The sequence below is a fragment of the Puma concolor genome, chromosome D1 (assembly GCF_028749965.1).
Source record: "Puma concolor isolate L17-30 chromosome D1, mPumCon1.1.hap2, whole genome shotgun sequence".
NCBI lineage: Eukaryota > Metazoa > Chordata > Mammalia > Carnivora > Felidae > Puma > Puma concolor.
Window position 1 is genome coordinate 34,472,187 of NC_141676.1, and position 20,956 is coordinate 34,493,142.

The 20,956-nt window shown below is 38.7% G+C and overlaps 1 protein-coding gene across 4 annotated transcripts in view; it reads right to left on the bottom strand.

Annotated features, from left to right (window-relative positions):
• Positions 1-20,956, bottom strand: part of ANO3 (anoctamin 3) — a 440,478-nt gene that overhangs the window by 114,860 nt on the left and 304,662 nt on the right. For all 4 annotated transcript variants that reach the window (XM_086677790.1, XM_025927974.2, XM_086677791.1 and 1 more), the window contains one exon: positions 6,268-6,368. In XM_086677790.1, the coding sequence (XP_086533916.1) occupies positions 6,268-6,368 (101 nt within the window). The remainder of the gene's footprint in view (positions 1-6,267; positions 6,369-20,956) is intronic.

A 20,956-nucleotide genomic window follows, 5' to 3' on the forward strand; every position in this document is an offset into this window, starting at 1 on the left:
GCAAATAAAAATTAAGAGACTCACTTTTCCCAAATAACTAACACTCTAATCCCCAGTCAAATTTAGGGTAAACTATGTGGGACAATTATTGCTGTTGTGTCCTCTTACTTGAGGATTGGATATTGCTTATCTGTTTGGCTGTATTAAAGGATGGGATTTCCTTCTGTCTTTACAATCTGTTGGAGAATTGCCTGTGATGCACATCACATTCTGATTTAATGCTTATTCATTAATACAAGTGTTTTCCTTCTCGTCTACCTTTGTGAAGTTTTCTGGGTTGGTGACGTTTTGTTTTTCTCCCAACAATACACAAGTGTATTTTTAATCCTTGAAATCCATAATAACTTGCAATTTTCCTTAATTCTTCCTCACAAATGAACCTGCAGGACCATATCATTTTCTACCCATAATCCTCCACCTTGTTTATTTATCCTCCACCTTTATTAATTACATATTATTCATAGATAGAGCTTTATTTTTCCCTGAATTTTTCATTTGAAAGATTCTACTATTTTATGCCTTGCATCAGGACAGCATCGATCTACCTATCTACCTACCCACCTATTTACAACTGCCACTTAAAACTACAATTGTTATGTGAACCACTGTTTCCAACCAGTGTTTCACACAGCCACGGGGCTGAGGGAGATGGGCAGTCACATGGGTGGAACCCTACGTCCCCTGCTCCTTGTCAAACAGAACTACTTCACTCTTTAATTGTTGTTAATGTTTATTTATATTTGGGAGAGAAAGAGAGGTACAGTGTAGAGCGAAGAAGGGTCAGAGAGAGAGAGAAAGAGAGAATCCGAAGCAGGCTCCAGGCTCCCAACTGTCAGCACAGAGCCCTATGCAGGGATTGAACTTGGAAACTGTGAGATCATGACCTGAGCTGAAGTCAAACACTTAACTGACTGAGCCCCCCAGGCACCCCAGAACTATTTCACTCTTAATTATTTCATATATTGGGCTGTCTGAATGTTCCTATGCTATTTTATTTTTGAGTGAAGGATCCTTTGCATATAAAAGTGATCTAAGTTTAATCCCAATTATGATAAAAATATTATTCTTAATGTTTTAAAAACATCTCCCTCCCTCAAATCTACTGTGTTTAAAATATTTGTGGGAGAAGCTTAAGAATCCCATCAGGGAACTCAAACACAGAGCTAGGAGATGGCTGAGTTGGCTTACAATATGTTTGACTCTTTTCATATGAAAGTTAAGAATGAATAAGCATCATCTTTGAACCACAAGAAAAATAATGAAAGCAGGACATGATATTTCTGGAATGTGGAAAACACAGACTAAGTCCTTGCTGATAGGACAAAAATAAGAAAATTTGAACTATTATTATCCTCTGAATTTTTCTTGGGTAGTTTTGAGACATCAAGGCCATATTTACTTTGGAATAGTAATGAGAAAAAGAAATAGCTAGAATATTTAGGTATATAAAATTCTACACATATATTTAAGCAGAGAATTTAGATAAAATGCTCAAATTTCATGTTCATACAAAAAGCAGAAAACTTTTGCGGACCGGATTATAACTCTAATAATTTATTCTGAATAAATTTGCATTTTTTCTTTGTGAAACATAACATGTAGGTTTCAACACTGAATAAATATGCAGGACAGCCAAACATGGGTAAATTTTTTTATGCATAAATTTTTTAAAAACCCTTGCCCTAAAAAGAGATATGGGTTTTTCCTGTTTAAGTTCTTTGTTATTCTTGCATATTTTGATTTTAAGTCAGTATATATGTTCTTAAATGTGGTTACAGTTGACAAGTGGAAACTGAATCAGCCGTTATAAAAACACTTTGCCATTTAGCTTATGCTTGTGTAGCATTCTCTTTTTACGAGGTGATGGCTATGCCAATTTTCATGTGCACCTTAAAAATAAATGAGAAGTTACTAAGGAGTTAATGTTACATCCATTATTTAAACTGCTCTGGAAAGCGTTCCAAGAAAACTCTGTGTTCCAGGATTTGTCAAACTGTTTTCCCAAGAACACCATTATGTGAAGATAAAAAAATCCCATCATCAAATGGAAAGGGTGCTTTGTATAACTAACTTTTAAAAATGGTAAGATTTATTAAAATATTAAAATTTCCAAGACAATATTTCTTTACCATCTGCATCAGAATCATGTGGGATGCTTGTTAACAATGTATATACCTGCTCTTCCAGAATTAATATTCCATGATGTCTGGGGGGAGAGTTCCTGGAGACTTGATTTTTACTGTTTCCCAGGTGATTATAATGTACTTTAAAGGCATAATGAGAATCTACAATAAATAAACTTAGTGTTTAACTCAAAAGTTCAGAAACAAATTTGCTTACAGGATAGTTTTTTCTTAAGAACCTGTGAAACTAGTATTCCTTTGATACATTTTGGAAATGTTGAATATTTTCTAATATTTATGTTATTAAATCATGAGAGTACCAATGGTATTTTCCAAAAGTTTTAGTATGTAGCCATTGTAAACATTATTTTATTTTATTTTATTATTTTTTTAATGTTTATTTATTGAGAGACGGAGAGTGCAAGTGGGGGAGGGGCAGAGAGAGAAGGAAAAACGAAGCCCAAGCAGGCTCCTTGTTGCCAGCACAGAGCCCGAAGTGGGCTTCGATCTCTCAAACCATGAGATCATGACCTCAGCCGAAATCAAGAGTGGGACGCTTAACCCACTGAACCACCCAGGCACCCCATGTGAACATTATTTTTAAAAACATGTTATAAAGAAGAAATTTCGGCCACAACATCAAAAAGAAGAAATAGTAAGGGCCTACATTTCAGGGTTTTCATATTTCTTTCTTTGGATCTATCAGAACTCTTCTTTCAAATGCAGTCTTACCAGGAAATTAAAAAAAATGAATATCACTTAAAAAAAGAAAACAATATCTATCTGAACAGAATATTTCCTCCAAAAGTCACCCTGGGTCAGGACACCATGGCGCACAGCCTGGAGACCTAAGCTCTACGTCATACCAACCGAGGACACCCACAATCCGACAAGGTAACCATTATTTTAATGAACTTCTAAGAAAAAGAAAACAAGGGAATTAAATTCTACAGACTGAGCCAGCCAGACACCCCACTTGGTGAGATGTTTACACACAATGTTTACTGATTCTGAACTGAACCTGAGTGCTGAAACCCACGGAAATGGGACACTTTGTGATAGACTTCAAAGGTTTCCTCCTTTTAGATCTAAGAGGAAATTGGTTTGTACATCAATTTAATTACAACTCTTTTTTGAAACAATGGTGAGATCACAGGACTAGGGAAGGATGAAGGCACCTGATTAGTTAAGATGAATTTGGAAACTTTTTAGCAATTTCATCATGATATCAGACACTAGGTCATTGTCTTGAGTGTTGTACTTTGTGCGTGTGTGTGTGTGCGCGCGCACGTTTATTTTTGAGAGGCAGAGCATGAGTGGAGGAGCGGCAGAGAGAGGAGGACAGAGGATCCAAAACAGGCTCTGCTCCGACAGCAGCAAGCCCGATGTGGGGCTCGAACTCATGAAATGTGAGATCGTGCCGTGAGCCGAAGTCAGACACTCAACAGGCTGAGCCACCCAGGATCCCCTGAGTGTCCTACTTCTTTTGCATCCTGTGTTTACATCATGCAGTCAAGTTAGAATTTGTTAAAAATCGGTAATTTTGCAATTATATAAACAAATAAAATAAATGGTACCCACAATCCCCCATTTGGAGCAGTCATTTTTAGCATATTATAGTTTCTTCCTATTTTATGTTGATGCATTTTACATTGTTGAAATTACACTAAGTAATTACATATCATAATATATATACATAATTTAAATTTTATTATTTACTATTTCCTTATAGTCATTAAGAAATTGTATACCCATTCATTTCATAAATGAATTATATTCCAGTCCAAGAGTATACTGAAATCCTCTACTGAAATATACAGAAATCCTCTACTGAAATATACAGAAATCCTCTACTGTTGAACATAGAAGATATTTCCATTTTCCACAATTGTTAAGTGATATTTCAAGGAATGTCTTTACACATTTTTCAATTATCTTCTTAAGATAAGAAGTGGAAGGTATAAAAAGTCTTATATGAGTTTCAAAGCTCATAGAAAATATTTTCAAGTTGAGTTTCAGAATAGTTTATGAAATTTGACTTCCATCATAAATAAACAAATGTGATCAATTACCATATCTGTGCAATGTTTGAACAGAACTATTTGTAAAATCCTTCTTTAATTTCATAGGTTAAAATTTATGACATTGTTTTAATTCTGCATGATTATATGTCGTGTGAATATGTTCAAACCAAATAAGAAGAAATAAAATAGAGCAAATAACAAATACTCTCCCATTATCACCTTTAATATATCCCAGGCAAGTATTTCAAGATTTTTTAGAAGATGACACAGTGTCAAAGGGGTAAAATTCCTCAGAAGTTAAGAAATGTAGAATACTACAAGTACATACTTGTCAAGCTATACTCTCAAAATTAGTTCAATAAAATGACTTGAATTGAAAGCAGTCCTTTGTAGACCTCAAACTATCTAATCATAACACAAGTAACATCTCATAGACCCTTATTTGCTTCTAGGAACCAAGATTCATAGAAATGTACAGACTTCAGGTTCTCTTAGGTATATCTTATCATTTATATACATGCTGAAGAATTAGAAAGACTTTTCTTTATCGTCTTATGATTTTTATTGTTAATATTACTATTCCTTGCCAGGGCACCTGGGTGGCTCAGTCAGTTGAGCATCCGACTTCAGCTCAGGCCATGATCTCACAGTCTGTGAGTTTGAGCCCTGAGTCAGGCTCTGTGATGACAGCTCAGAACCTGGAGCCTGCTTTGGATTCTGTGTCTCCCTCTCTCTCTGTCCTTCCCCTGCTCATGCTCTGTCTCTCTCTGTCTCAAAAATAAATAAAAACATTAAAAAAAATATTAACTATTCCTTGCCAAGCTTTTTGAGGTATTATTTGCTTATCTCTAATTTATCATATTAAAGAGAACTATTAAACTCTTAGCCAAGTTTGAATATGAGCCAATTTAGGTATCCAATTCTAACAGTGGCAGTAAGATTCTTCAGTAGTTGCCAATGCTTAATTTCTGTTTTGTGGACAATGACTGTGTCTGCATCTTTCAAAGCCTGAGGTGTTTCAAATGACTAAAAAGATAGGATCACAGGGGTGCCTGGGTGGCCTAGTCTGTTAAGCATCCGACTTCGGTCATGATCTCACCATTTGTGGGTTTCAGCCCTGCATCAGGCACTGTGCTCCAGATTCTGTGTCTCCCTCTCTCTCTGCCCCTCCCCTGCTCACACTCTGTGTCTTACTCTCTCAGAAATAAATAAACATTAAAAAGAAACTTTAAAAAGATGGAATCACTATCTCATATTTTATCTTGAATAATACAGAAGCTTGTCATAAGACTTGAGGAGGTCAGCACTCTTACCAGAACTGGCGTCTTCCATACTACCAGGTCTGACACATTTCTCTATATTTTTGCATTGTGCTCTTACTGTTCATTTATATTCATTATTTAGAAGCTCTTTTACTGATATCTGGATACTCCTTCTAAACCCTCTTATCAGTGATGAAGCACATTGAGTTCCAAATAAGCATAAATGTTTGTATCTTTGCACACAGTAGGAACACTATTGAATTTTACTTTGAGAAATTATGGAGGAAGTGGTTCATTCTACATATAACAGATTTCCTTATACACAATATAAGGAAACTCATGTCTATTCAATCTTTGTTTGCCTATAGGAAGAATGGAAAAGTCGTTGAATGGAGTAGGCTTCTCATCTCCCTTTGTACTCTGGTACTGAGGACAGAGCTGAAAAGCCACCTGGTTGAATTGCAACTGAAGAATGATTCTTGGTAACTGTTACACCACAAAAAAACACTGCATTTGTTTACAAATGGATGCTACATCCTTATGCTTCCTGCCTTCCACAAAAACAGTAAGAGTTTTATCAACCCATATGAAATAAGAAATGAGATTAATCTTGGGATCAACTTTTTCCCTCCCTCTAGGTAAGTCCACCGAGAAATGATATGAAGCATCCAAGGGACCATAAAGTTTACCACATTTGGCAAGCATCTTAAAAGAAAAAAACAGTGCCCAACCTATTATAAAAAGGGAGAAAAAGCATTTCCTCTATAGAAAGAGTTACATGGACTGCTCTAAAGTTTTGCAGAAAACAGACTCATCTTAATATGTACTGAGATAGAATGAAGTAAAATTCGGAAGTACCTGAAGGGCATCCTGATATTCAGCCTCTCTGCATACTTGCACAGCGTGTCCCATGGAATATGAATTTTAATAAACATGATATCAGGGTTTGCAACAGCTGGCTGCAAAGGATAGAAAGACAGGCACCATTATTTAGAATCAGAGCTGATGATACCATGCCACAATTTGATTTGAAAGGAAGAAACACCATCACCTTGTCTCCACATAAACCGTTGTCACTGATTTAAAGGGGATTTATATGAATAACAATTCTCAATACAGCAACACCTTCATAAAAATGTAATAATGCCATTGCATGCATACAAGAAATAGTCACCTATGTGAGTTAGTGCATTTTCTTATATTGACTGTTATCAAGATCCAGAATACCCAATCAGAAAAGTCTTGAGCCAGTCAGGGATATGAAGGTAGTCTTATTGCAAACTTTATCATGATCCTACTCAGAGGGAATAAAAACCACTGACAGTTGCCACCAGTCATTCATTAATTCATTCACTTATTCTTCTGGCATATTTTATTGAGTCGCTAAATCCTGGGAAAAATGGAATATAAATCATGCAAGTCCATGACCTTAGAGAGCTGTCAAATTTGCACACTTACTTTAACCTTTTAATCCATAGAAATTTGGGTGCCTTTGATTCAGACAAAAGTTTTTTTTTTAATATTTTTTAAATGTTTATTTATTTATTTTGAGAGACAAAGAGAGAGAGAGAGAGAAAAGGGCAGGGAGAGAGGAGAGAGTGAGACAATCCCAAGAAGGCTCCACATTGTCAGTGCAGAGTCTGACACGGGGCTTGAACTCATGAACTGTGAGATTATGACCTGAGCTGAAATAAAGAGATGCTCAACCGACAGAGCCACCCAGGTGCCTCCAGACAAATTTTTTTAATGTTTATTTATTTTTGAGAGAGAGAGAGCACGAGTGGGCAAGAGGTAGGGAGAGAGGGAAACAGAATCTGAAGTAGGTTCCAGGATCTGAGCTATGACCTGAGCAGAAACCAAGAGTCCAAGGCTTAACTGACTGAGCCCCAAGCGCCCCTGGTTAATGTTGTTTATTTAAATTTCATCTAGATGGGGCACCTGAGTGGCTCAGTCAGTTAAGCATCAGACTTGGGCTCAGATTCCTGAGTTCAAGCCCCAGGTTGGGCTCTGTGCTGACAGCTCAGAGCCTGGAGCCTGCTTTGGATTCTGTGTCTCCCTCTCTGCCCCTCTCCCACTCACTCTTTGTCTCTCAAAAATAAATAAACGTTAAAAATTTTTTTTAAATAAATGAAAGTAAATAAATTTTATCTAGATGGAACTTCTCAAGAAACATAACAATCTTAAAATCTCAAAAGCATAGAAGAAATTTATCAGTTTAATTTAAAATCATATATATTTTATAATTAAAGTAATGTTTCATATCCATACATTCATGAAGCCCTATGTTTTAGATGTGGCTAATTTCACAAGTTTGCCCAAACAATATTTCAAATGAGTATTACCAATATTAATACAAATAATAATACAAAAAGTATTATTAGAGAGCCATGGGATAATCATCAGACTAATACTCATATGTAGGGCATCATTGCCATTGGGCAGACACTTTTACACACCAGCATTTGCCGAAGTTTATTGTTCTATGGAGTACTATAAAAAAAGAGGCAGGGTATTTCATGGCCACAAAAATTTTGAGTTTCTCCCTGGAGGACTTTTGACAAACTTTAATATGCATATACTTGCTAAAAATATCCAAGATGGTGAAAAGTAAACTAAATTTCCAAAATTTTGGAACATGGATTATTTTTTCCCTGATAGCTTATTGAAGTATTTCTATTTTGCTTGCAAATCATCAAGGGAAAAATAGTAAAAGATCCTTGCCCTTAAGTACAGTTTCCAAAGGCTTTTCTTACTTCAAATATGTTTGTTTTAAATATTAGGTAAAGAATGATGGGAATAAAATGGACAATGACAGAAGGAGACATAGTTATGTGTCAAATATCAACAGGCCTTTGAATTCAGACCAAGGTCATACACATTAGCTCTGCTTGAGAAAATAATGTGTAGAATTTTTTAAAATGAGTATTAATTTGGGGCACCTGGGTCGGTCAGTCAGTTAAGCCTGTGTGTTAGGCTCAGGTCATGATCTCATGGTTCTTGAGTTTGCACCCTGCATCAGATGCTGTGCTAACAGCCTGCAGTCTGGAGCCTTCTTCAGATTTTGTGTCTCCCTCTCTCTCTGCCCCTCCCCTGTTTGTGCTGTCTCTCTCTCTCAAAAATAAATGAACATAAAAATTTTTTTAAAGTGAGCATTAATTTATTCAAACAACTATTTGTTTAAAATATGTATTTTTTTACCCAGCTAGAAAGAGAAAGGAGAACGATTATGATGTTATCTCTAGGTTCTTTTTAGTGACTATTCCAGACTTGGTTGAAAGGTTTCTGTGCAGAAGTGATAGAATCAAGAAAATCTAAGACAGAAAAAGCATAGGCATTTAAATGACTCTTTCATTGAGGCAAGTGAAGAAAGAATTTCATGTTTTATTATAGTTTTTCCTGCTTAAGCCATACAAAAGTTCTTATATTCAAAAGATTCTTCTTTTAAAATTATGGTGTTGGCCACTGGTGTTATATCAACTTGCCTTTCACTTACCAAGCACAATTTAAATTTCTTCAATTCTAATTGCCTACTTAGAAGAAATTACATGGTATGGTAGACAGAACATAGTGTTTGGAATCACAAAGACTTAAGTACAAATTCCATCTTTACCATTTACTTTACTCTGTGAGCTTGAGAAAATTATCTAACCTCTATGATTCTATTTTCTCTCCTGACAAAGGGAGACGATGATCTTAACTCACAGAGCTGGTGTGAGTGTTATGAAAGACCAGACATAGAAAGTACCCAAGTATAACAGGTTATCTGTTCATTTCCTGTCGAGGTCAGGCTTCTTATATCAGACCCTAACCAAACTAATGGATAATTTCAAAACTTCACTAGAATCTTTGTCCAGCACTCTCTTTTTCTTTTTTCTTATAAAACACTATCAGATTCATCTTTACCCTTTGGTTTTGTAAGCCTTCAAAAACAGGACTTTCAATTATACAAGTACAAAACCAGTAACCTGTAATTTGGGGAAAACTCTAAAGCAGAGTGACTTGGATCAAGTTACTGAAGAATTAAATATTTTTTGGATAATATCAACTGGGTATAAATTGTAATAAAACTGTATTTCTGTAGACTATAATCTCTTTGGAAGACATCTCTTCCTTTATATATATTTAAATTGTCCTACACCTGTATGTTACTGCTTTTTCCTTGGGAGAAGTGGGTTGTTTTTCAGCATTTTCCTCAGAATCTGGAAGTGAGGCCTCCATGAAAATGAATGAGTCAGAAAAAAACCAATCTATACAAGACTGACACATTCTACGTGTAGAATGGTTTAAGACTGAATAAAGAAGCCTGTGAGAAATGCACTGCTATTTGATCATTGCATTCCCTCCAGTGTTTCCATGTGAATTTGAAAGCAGGGGTCTCTATTGTTGAACAGACAGCTCCTGGGACCAAAAAAAAAAAGTTTTTCAGGAGCTAGTGTTTATTCTGGTACAAATGGAGATCTCATTCTCCTTCAGAGCATCATGGTCCCTGAAGCCTAGGTATGCTGGTTGCCAGAATAGAGTCACAGCATGAAGAACGTGTGAGTGACATATGTGTTGGGAGAGGTCTTAGAGGGTTTAACCTCCACAGCAGGAGAGCTTGGGTTTCATACTACCAGATGGTTCCTGATCTGTTTTACCTTACAGAATATACAGCCAGAGTCTGATCACTCTCCACTTCTCTATAGCGCCCACCCTGGTCTATGCCATCATCATCTCTGGCCTGGACTCCTGCAGTGCTGTCCAACAGAGCCTTTGCTCACACATTCTTGCCCCCAATAATCTACTCGTAGCATAATGGCCGGAGTGCTCTGTAAAATGTAACTCAGATCATGTAACTATTTCATTCAGAGTGAAAGCCAAAGTGTTGTCAGTGACCTACACAGCCCTTTAGAGTCGCACACTCAGTATCTTGCTCACCACCCTCTCCTACTACTTTCCCCCTCACTAACTCTGCTGCTCTCATTTGGTCACTCGCTATGACTTGCCTGTCCTTGCCTCATCCTTCTTACCTTGTCTAATCTCTTCCCTACAGTATTTATTATCTCCTAATAGCGAGTCTTTTTTTAATGTAAGTGCCATATAAGAAGGGATCTTCGTTTTATTTATTTATGTATACCAAGCATCTAGTTCTATGCTGGGCACACAGTAGTCACTCACTAAGCATTTGTTGAATGGATGAACGAGTGAGTTAACTTATTTTGAGTGCACCTTCTATGTAACTTGTACCTAACCCAGAGATGATGGAAACAGAGTGCAAATAAGCCAGAATTATTCTGGAAGCGGTGCTATGTCAGAATTCAAATTAGCATCATGAAGAGCTGGCATAGCACTGATTATTAATTCATTCCTGTCAACCTTTAAGATGTGAAAAAGCCTAATACACTTAAATAAAGGAGATGCTTTAGAGGGATGTTTCTGCATTAACTCTACCATCAATGAGGGAAATGTCAAGCTAAGTGCACATACAGCTAGAACATTTCTAATTTTGTATGTATTAACTTTAAATATATATAGATCTTTCTCAAGCAGCGTGAACTGTCTTCTTTTATAACTTCCTCAAATTAATTTCTCTTTTGTTATACCTCTACTTAAAACAAAATAAAAGTAGTTGCATTTTCTTGCAGCTACTGAGCAGGGGGTTGGTGAAGGGATGGTGTTGCCAGGGAGAAGGATTACTTTCTCCCTTGGAGTCCAAAGCTCCCAATCTGGCACTATTCTGTTTCTCTCTGATGAAGGCAGGCTTTTCGGAGGGAATAACACACCCACCACCTTCACACTTCACATTATTATTTCATTATTTCATCCAGACTTTCCAAGAGGTGGAATAGTCACTCTTCGGAGAAGAGGAAATTTAAACATTGAGTTTTTACAAAGTCACTCTCTGCGAGTTGGTGGCACAGAGCTGAAAGAAAACAGAATGTGGTAGCTCATGCGAGTAAGTCTAAGAAGACGATGAATTGCTCGTATGATCTGGAAATGTACTTGGGACACAAATACAAACCATACACCTATTCATTCATATGGCCTTTGAATATGAATCACTGTCTACTAACGATGGGCTTGTCTAGAAATTGTCCTTATCAACACGTAATATAACGAGGACTTGAAACCTCTTTTCTGCCAGACTCAGTGCTTAGCTCTGGTGAATGTAAATTTTAAAAATGGGGACTTGTGAGGTGCTTTGGTGGCTCAGTCATTTAAGCGTCTGACTTCGGCTCAGGTCATGATCTCACAGTCCGTGAGTTCGAGCGCCGTGTGGAGCCCCGTGTCGGGCTCTGTGCTGACAGCTCAGAGCCTGGAGCCTGCTTCTGATTCTGTGTCTCCTTCTCTCTCTGCCCCTCCCCCACTCACATTCTGTCTCTCTTTCTCTCTCAAAAGTAAACATTAAAAAATTTTTAAAAATATTCCTACTTTTCAGTAACAAGTCTGATACTTGCTGACAGGCTCACAATTTCATTTCCCCTGTCTTCCTGTTGTAAGCCTTTTGTTTTCCTCCCCCTCCTGCTTTCCTTCCTGTCTCCACCTTTCTTTCCCGGATGCTCCCACCATCATTTAAGCATCTCATATAAGAAAAAAGAGAGAAGCGAAACCTCATGAGAGCTCTTTCCCCTCTGTGGACGCTGCTCTTCATCCTCCCATCACAGAGCAAGGTGATGACATTTGCTGCTGCCTGTTTTCCTGCTGCCTCATCACTCTTCAACTCACGTTGTCCCTTTTGCTTGTGTGTCATCTCTCCAGAGAGGTGATTCTCATTGCTTTCGCGAAAGTTCTCCACAACTTCCAATGGAACCAGCCTCTTTCTTGTCTTCCTGGGCTACTTGGCAGTATTTTACCCCTGCTAACCACTTCTCCCTGTGACTCCTCATCATCTCTGCCTCTTCCACCTCCCTCCAACTCCTGCAAGTGTTTCTTCTTCCCTCCTACCTTTTACAGGCTCACTCCTACACTCCTTTTTTTCCTCATTCTCTCTAGTGGTTTCATCCTCATACATGGCTTATATTACCATTTGCACTCTAAAGACTAAAGCATTTACCTTCGGTTCAGACTCCTCATTGGGCCCTAGTACAGATTTCAAACATTTTCTTTTTTTTTTTTTTTTTTTTTTATATATGAAATTTATTGTCAAATTGGTTTCCATACAACACCCAGTGCTCATCCCAAAAGGTGCCCTCCTCAGTACCCATCACCCACCCTCTCCTCCCTCCCACCCCCCATCAACCCTTAGTTTGTTCTCAGTTCTCAACAGTCTCTTATGCTTTGGCTCTCTCCCACTCTAACCTCTTTTTTTTTTTTTCCCCTCCCCCATGGGTTTCTCTTAAGTTTCTCAGGATCCACATAAGAGTGAAACCATATGGTATCTGTCTTTCTCTGTATGGCTTATTTCACTTAGCATCACACTCTCCAGTTCCATCCATGTTGCTACAAAAGGCCATATTTCATTTTTTCTCATTGCCACGTAGTACTCCATTGTGTATATAAACCACAATTTCTTTATCCATTCATCAGTTGATGGACATTTAGGCTCTTTCCATAATTTGGCTATTGTTGAGAGTGCTGCTATGAACATTGGGGTACAAGTGCCCCTATGCATCAGTACTCCTGTGTCCCTTGGATAAATTCCTAGCAGTGCTATTGCTGGGTCATAGGGTAGGTCTATTTTTAATTTTCTGAGGAACCTCCACACTGCTTTCCAGAGCGGCTGCACCAATTTGCATTCCCACCAACAGTGCAAGAGGGTTCCCGTTTCTCCACATCCTCTCCAGCATCTATAGTCTCCTGATTTGTTCATTTTGGCCACTCTGACTGGCGTGAGGTGATACCTGAGTGTGGTTTTGATTTGTATTTCCCTGATAAGGAGCGATGCTGAACATCTTTTCATGTGCCTGTTGGCCATCCGGATGTCTTCTTTAGAGAAGTGTCTATTCATGTTTTCTGCCCATTTCTTCACTGGGTTATTTGCTTTTCGGGTGTGGAGTTTGGTGAGCTCTTTATAGATTTTGGATACTAGCCCTTTGTCCGATATGTCATTTGCAAATATCTTTTCCCATTCCGTTGGTTGCCTTTTAGTTTTGTTGGTTGTTTCCTTTGCTGTGCAGAAGCTTTTGATCTTCATAAGGTCCCAGTAATTCACTTTTGCTTTTAATTCCCTTGCCTTTGGGGATGTGTCGAGTAAGAGATTGCTACGGCTGAGGTCAGAGAGGTCTTTTCCTGCTTTCTCCACTAAGGTTTTGATGGTTTCCTGTCTCACATTCAGGTCCTTTATCCATTTTGAGTTTATTTTTGTGAATGGTGTGAGAAAGTGGTCTAGTTTCAACCTTCTGCATGTTGCTGGCCAGTTCTCCCAGCACCATTTGTGAAAGAGACTGTCTTTTTTCCATTGGATGTTCTTTCCTGCTTTGTCAAAGATGAGTTGGCCATACGTTTGTGGGTCTAGTTCTGGGGTTTCTATTCTATTCCATTGGTCTATGTGTCTGTTTTTCTGCCAATACCATGCTGTCTTGATGATGACAGCTTTGTAGTAGAGGCTAAAGTCTGGGATTGTGATGCCTCCTGCTTTGGTCTTCTTCTTCAAAATTACTTTGGCTATTCGGGGCCTTTTGTGGTTCCATATGAATTTTAGGATTGCTTGTTCTAGTTTCGAGAAGAATGCTGGTGCAATTTTGATTGGGATTGCATTGAATGTGTAGATAGCTTTGGGTAGTATTGACATTTTGATAATATTTATTCTTCCAATCCATGAGCAGGGAATGTCTTTCCATTTCTTTAAATCTTCTTCAATTACCTTCATAAGCTTTCTATAGTTTTCAGCATACAGATCCTTTACATCTTTGGTTAGATTGATTCCTAGGTATTTTATGCTTCTTGGTGCAATTGTGAATGGGATCAGTTTCTTTATTTGTCTTTCTGTTGCTTCATTGTTAGTGTATAAAAATGCAACTGATTTCTGTACATTGCTTTTGTATCCTGCAACTTTGCTGAATTCATGTATCAGTTCTAGCAGACTTTTGGTGGAGTCTATCGGATTTTCCATGTATAATATCATGTCATCTGCAAAGAGCGAAAGCTTGACTTCATCTTTGCCAATTTTGATGCCTTTGATTTCCTTTTGTTGTCTGATTGCTGTTGCTAGAACTTCCAGCACTATGTTAAACAACAGCGGTGAGAGTGGGCATCCCTGTCGTGTTCCTGATCTCAGGGAAAAAGCTCTCAGTTTTTCCCCGTTGAGGATGATGTTAGCTGTGGGCTTTTCATAAATGGCTTTTATGATCTTTAAGTATGTTCCTTCTATCCCGACTTTCTCAAGGGTTTTTATTAAGAAAGGGTGCTGGATTTTGTCAAAGGCCTTTTCTGCATCGATTGACAGGATCATATGGTTCTTCTCTTTTTTTTTGTTAATGTGATGTATCACGTTGATTGATTTGCGAATGTTGAACCAGCCCTGCATCCCAGGAATGAATCCCACTTGATCATGGTGAATAATTCTTTTTATATGCCGTTGAATTCGATTTGCTAGTATCTTATTGAGAATTTTTGCATCCATATTCATCAGGGATATTGGCCTGTAGTTCTCTTTTTTGACTGGGTCTCTGTCTGGTTTAGGAATCAAAGTAATACTGGCTTCATAGAATGAGTCTGGAAGTTTTCCTTCCCTTTCTATTTCTTGGAATAGCTTGAGAAGGATAGGTATGATCTCTGCTTTAAACGTCTGGTAGAACTCCCCTGGGAAGCCATCTGGTCCTGGACTCTTATTTCTTGGGAGATTTTTGATAACCGATTCAATTTCTTCGCTGGTGATGGGTCTGTTCAAGCTTTCTATTTCCTCCTGATTGAGTTTTGGAAGAGTGTGGGTGTTCAGGAATTTGTCCATTTCTTCCAGGTTGTCCAATTTGTTGGCATATAATTTTTCATAGTATTCCCTGATAATTGTTTGTATCTCTGAGGGATTGGTTGTAATAATTCCATTTTCATTCATGATTTTATCTATTTGGGTCATCTCCCTTTTCTTTTTGAGAAGCCTGGCTAGAGGTTTGTCAATTTTGTTTATTTTTTCAAAAAACCAACTCTTGGTTTCGTTGATCTGCTCTACAGTTTTTTTAGATTCTATATTGTTTATTTCTGCTCTGATCTTTATTATTTCTCTTCTTCTGCTGGGTTTAGGCTGCCTTTGCTGTTCTGCTTCTATTTCCTTTAGGTGTGCTGTTAGATTTTGTATTTGGGATTTTTCTTGTTTCTTGAGATAGGCCTGGATTGCAATGTATTTTCCTCTCAGGACTGCCTTCGCTGCGTCCCAAAGCGTTTGGATTGTTGTATTTTCATTTTCGTTTGTTTCCATATATTTTTTAATTTCTTCTCTAATTGCCTGGTTGACCCACTCATTCGTTAGTAGGGTGTTCTTTAACCTCCATGCTTTTGGAGGTTTTCCAGACTTTTTTCTGTGGTTGATTTCAAGCTTCATAGCATTGTGGTCTGAAAGTATGCATGGTATGATTTCAATTCTTGTAAACTTATGAAGGGCTGTTTTGTGACCCAGTATATGATCTATCTTGGAGAATGTTCCATGTGCACTCGAGAAGAAAGTATATTCTGTTGCTTTGGGATGCAGAGTTCTAAATATATCTGTCAAGTCCATCTGATCCAGTGTCTCATTCAGGGCCCTTGTTTCTTTATTGACCGTGTGTCTAGATGATCTATCCATTTCTGTAAGTGGGGTGTTAAAGTCCCCTGCAATTACCACATTCTTATCAATAAGGTTGCTTATGTTTATGAGTAATTGTTTTATATATTTGGGCGCTCCGGTATTCGGCGCATAGACATTTATAATTGTTAGCTCTTCCTGATGGATAGACCCTGTCACTATTATATAATGTCCTTCTTCATCTCTTGTTACAGCCTTTAATTTAAAGTCTAGTTTGTCTGATATAAGTATGGCTACTCCAGCTTTCTTTTGGCTTCCAGTAGCATGATAAATAGATCTCCATCCCCTCACTCTCAATCTAAAGGTGTCCTCAGGTCTAAAATGAGTCTCTTGTAGACAGCAAATAGATGGGTCTTGTTTTTTTATCCATTCTGATACCCTATGTCTTTTGGTTGGCGCATTTAATCCATTTACATTCAGTGTTATTATAGAAAGGTATGGGTTTAGAGTCGTTGTGATGTCTGTATGTTTTATGCTTGTAGTGATGTCTCTGGTACTTTGTCTCACAGGGTCCCCCTTAGGATCTCTTGTAGGGCTGGTTTAGTGGTGACAAATTCCTTCAGTTTTTGTTTGTTTGGGAAGACCTTTATCTCTCCTTCTATTCTAAATGACAGACTTGCTGGATAAAGGATTCTCGGCTGCATATTTTTTCTGTCTAGCACACTGAAAATCTCGTGCCAATTCTTTCTGGCCTGCCAAGTTTCAAAAGAGAGATCAGTCACGAGTCTTATAGGTCTCCCTTTATATGTGAGGGCACGTTTACCCCTTGCTGCTTTCAGAATTTTCTCTTTATCCTTGTATTTTGCCAGTTTCACTATGATATGTCGTGCAGAAGATCGATTCAAGTTACGTCTGAAGGGAGTTCTCTGTGCCTCTTGGATTTCAATGCCTTTTCCTTCCCCACTTCAGGGAAGTTCTCAGCTATTATTTCTTCAAGTACCCCTTCAGCACCTTTCCCTCTCTCTTCCTCCTCTGGGATACCAATTATGCGTATATTATTTCTTTTTAGTGTATCACTTAGTTCTCTAATTTTCCCCTCATACTCCTGGATTTTTTTATCTCTCTTTTTCTCAGCTTCCTCTTTTTCCATAACTTTATCTTCTAGTTCACCTATTCTCTCCTCTGCCTCTTCAATCCGAGCCGTGGTGGTTTCCATTTTGTTATGCATTTCGTTTAAAGCGTTTTTCAGCTCCTCGTGACTGTTCCTTAGTCCCTTGATCTCTGTAGCAAGAGATTCTCTGCTGTCCGCTATACTGTTTTCAAGCCCAGCGATTAATTTTATGACTATTATTCTAAATTCACTTTCTGTTATATTATTTAAATCCTTTTTGATCAGCTCATTAGCTGTTGTTATTTCCTGGAGATTCTTCTGAGGGGAATTCTTCCGCTTGGTCATTTTGGATAGTCCCTGGCGTGGTGAGGACCTGCAGGGCACTTCCCCTGTGCTGTGGTGTATAACTGGAGTTGGTGGGCGGAGCCGCAGTCAGACCTGATGTCTGTCCCCAGCCCACCGCTGTGTCCACAGTCAGACTGGTGCGTGCCTTCTCTTCCCCTCTCCTATGGGCGGGATTCACTGTGGGGTGGGGTGGCCTGTCTGGGCTACTTGCACACTGCCAGGTTTGTGGTGCTGGGGATCTGGCGTCTTAGCTGGGGTGGGTAGGCAAGGTGCACAGGGGCAGGAGGGGCAGGCTTAGCTTGCTTCTCCTTAGGTGATCCTCTTCAGGAGGGGCCCTGTGGCAGCAGGAGGGAGTCAGATCCGCTGCCGGAGGTTTGGCTCCGCAGAATCGCAGAGTTGGGTGTTTGCGCGGAGCGAGCAAGTTCCCTGGCAGGAACTGGTTCTCTTTGGGATTTTGGCTGGGGGATGGGCGGGGGAGATGGCGCTGGCAAGCGCCTTTGTTCCCCACCAAACTGAGCTCTGTCGTCCGGGGGCTCAGCAGCTCTCCTTCCCTTTGTCCTCCAGCCTTCCCGCTTTCTGAGCAGAGCTGTTAACTTATGACCTCCCAGACGCTAAGTCGCGCTTGCCGTCGGAACACAGTCCGTCAGGCCCCTCCGCTCTTTGCAAGCCAGACTCGGGGGCTCTGCTTGGCCGGCGAGCCGCCCCTCCGCCCCAGCTCCCTCCCGCCAGTCCGTGGAGCGCGCACCGCCTCGCCGCCCTTCCTACCCTCTTCCGTGGGCCTCTCGTCTGCGCTTAGCTCCGGCGACTCCGTTCTGGTAATCCTCTGGTGGTTTTCTGGGTTATTTAGGCAGGTGTAGGTGGAATCTAAGTGATCAGCAGGACGCGCGGTAAGCCCAGCGTCCTCCTACGCCGCCATCTTCCCTCTGATGCCCGATTTCAAACATTTTCTACTTGTACTTGTCAAGGGTCCCTCAATTACTATCTTATGATCTTTACTCCCATAACCCTATCCCACTTTCTCCCCAAATTAGCTCTCTTCTGGTCAACAGTAGAATCATACTGGCTATTCCTTCTGCAGATAGCATTCTGCCTCCTTATCTTCCCATGATGGACTCCTTTTCATTTAGAGCACTTTCTTTCAAATCTCCCATGCTAAAATAACTACCTAGCCACAGTCCCTATATAAATTATTCTGGTTTTTTATTTTGAAAAAAAATTTTAATTTTTATTTTTGAGAAAGACAGAGGGGAAAAGAGACAGCAGTGGAGGGGCAAAGAGAGAGAGTGGTAGAAGAGAGAATCCCAAGCATGCTCCATACTGTCAGTGCAGAGTCTGACGTGGGGCTTGAACCCATGAACCATGAGATCATGACCTGAGCCGAAGTCGGACACTTAAATAGCTGAGCCACCCAAGCACCCCTAAATTATTGTTTTAATAATAGCCATTTTTCTTGTATGTTTATGGTTTCTCTGCTCCCATGGGAATATTGCCCATTTTTATCTTTGTTCTCATTTATCCCCAGAATGTGGCATATAATAGTTACTTCATTAATGTTCCCTGAATGAATAAAGAAATTGCTCAAGCCACAGTCCCAAGTCATCCTTCAGATCTGCTTCACTTTTCCTATCATAACCAAAACGCTGAGTATCTACATTTTAAGTTCCGTATTTAACAAATCTACTTCTTTCTCTCCTTCTCTAATGCCAGCCATGATGTCTGTACATCCAGTCATGCTCTTCAAATCTATGGTCTTCTCAGCAATCCCAGGTATGTTCTTAGAAAACAAATATGGTCATGATCCTGCCCTGCTTAAAATTATTCAGTGGTTTCCCATTTTTCTTAAGAAAATCATCAAAAGTCTACTACTAGAAGTAATTATTTAACCCTCACCATTCTTTCCAAGTTCACCTACTCCCCTTTCATTCTGGTATTGAAAAATGCCAGTATCCTTCTTCCCATTACATGATATTCAATTGATCCTTGTTATGATGGGGTTTGCCATTAATAGATTAAGAGATCCCTAGGTGATTATAATATGCAGTCACTGCTTAAAATCACATCTAGCCCTCTTATTCAACTTATTTTAGGTACTATTCATCTTCAAACCTCAATTCAAAGTATACTTCTTTAATTTCACTTCTGGTCTTCCCTCATCCTCCAGATGAGATCACTGCCCTTGATATAAATCATTGCAACATCGTTTACTTGTCTTTTAGGTCACTTATCACAGTTTGAAATTATGAAAAGTATCCTCTTAAGGAAGAATTCTAGACATTGTATCCATAAGTAGATATTGAAAGTCATCTTTCAATAATAAAAGCTTTATTATGCAAATCCATTTATGGTAGTATCCTTAGCTATGCAAATACTGGTCAAGTGGAAAGAGTGTAACAAGATTTTCTTTTTTCTTTTCTTTTTCTTTTTTTTTTTTTTTTTTTTTTTTTTTTTAATTTACAGCATTTTCCCTTGCTTGGGTAGGCAGAGTTACTTTGAGAGTATTGAATTAAATTTCATAGTGCTTTTAGGCCCTTTTTGGAAAGAAGACATACAAATCCCCCAATTCTGTTTCAAAACAATTAATTTCTATTCTGGAGAACTAGGGTAGCCTAACACTTTCCATTGTCAGGGAAAAAAAAGTCATTTACCTTAGTGGAGGTAAGTGGGAAGAAAAAGGAAGCAGAGACTGGTAATTTGTGCTCAACACAATGGCTATAGTTTGTGGAGATGGTTGATTTCAATGAAATGTGCAGATGAGAATGAATATACTTCCTGATCATCTGTCATGATACTTTATTGAATCATGGGAACTAAATCCCAAACCTATAAATATGAACTAAAAGAGCTGCAATTGTGGAACCCAGAATAAAAAAAAAATTAAAAAGTCAGCCCAGCAATAACAGTACACATAGAAACACTGTCTTGCTGAGAGCCAATCTAGACCAAACAAAAATAAAAACAAAAAATTAAAAAATTAAAAAAAAATCTCTTGGCAGCGACTAAAGAGTTAGAACTCAAGGGTGAATGGGCTGCCCTTTAAAAGCAGAACAGGACTCCGTTTGGATGAATAACATCCTGTATTATTGCTAAGAAAACGGTGGAGGAACAAGGGAGAGGATGACTCAGAAGAGAATCTGGACTTACTGCCAAGAAAACTAGCTGGAGACTGAGCCAAGTCATACCTCTTTCACAATTACACAATTGTCACGACAGACTCACATGTAGACTGAAAGTTCAGTGAAGGCAGGGACAAGGTCTACTTTACTCATTGGATCCCTAGTAGCTTGCATAGTACCTGTCACAATTATTTGTTGAATTGATAAATAATTGGAGATATGTGAGCAAAGTAACTATCAATATTATAATAGAATGTATGTATAAATTGCTCTTGGAACAGATGAGGAAATGATTGGTTGTATGGAGGAGAAATCACAGGAGAATAAAATCTTATTACAAGA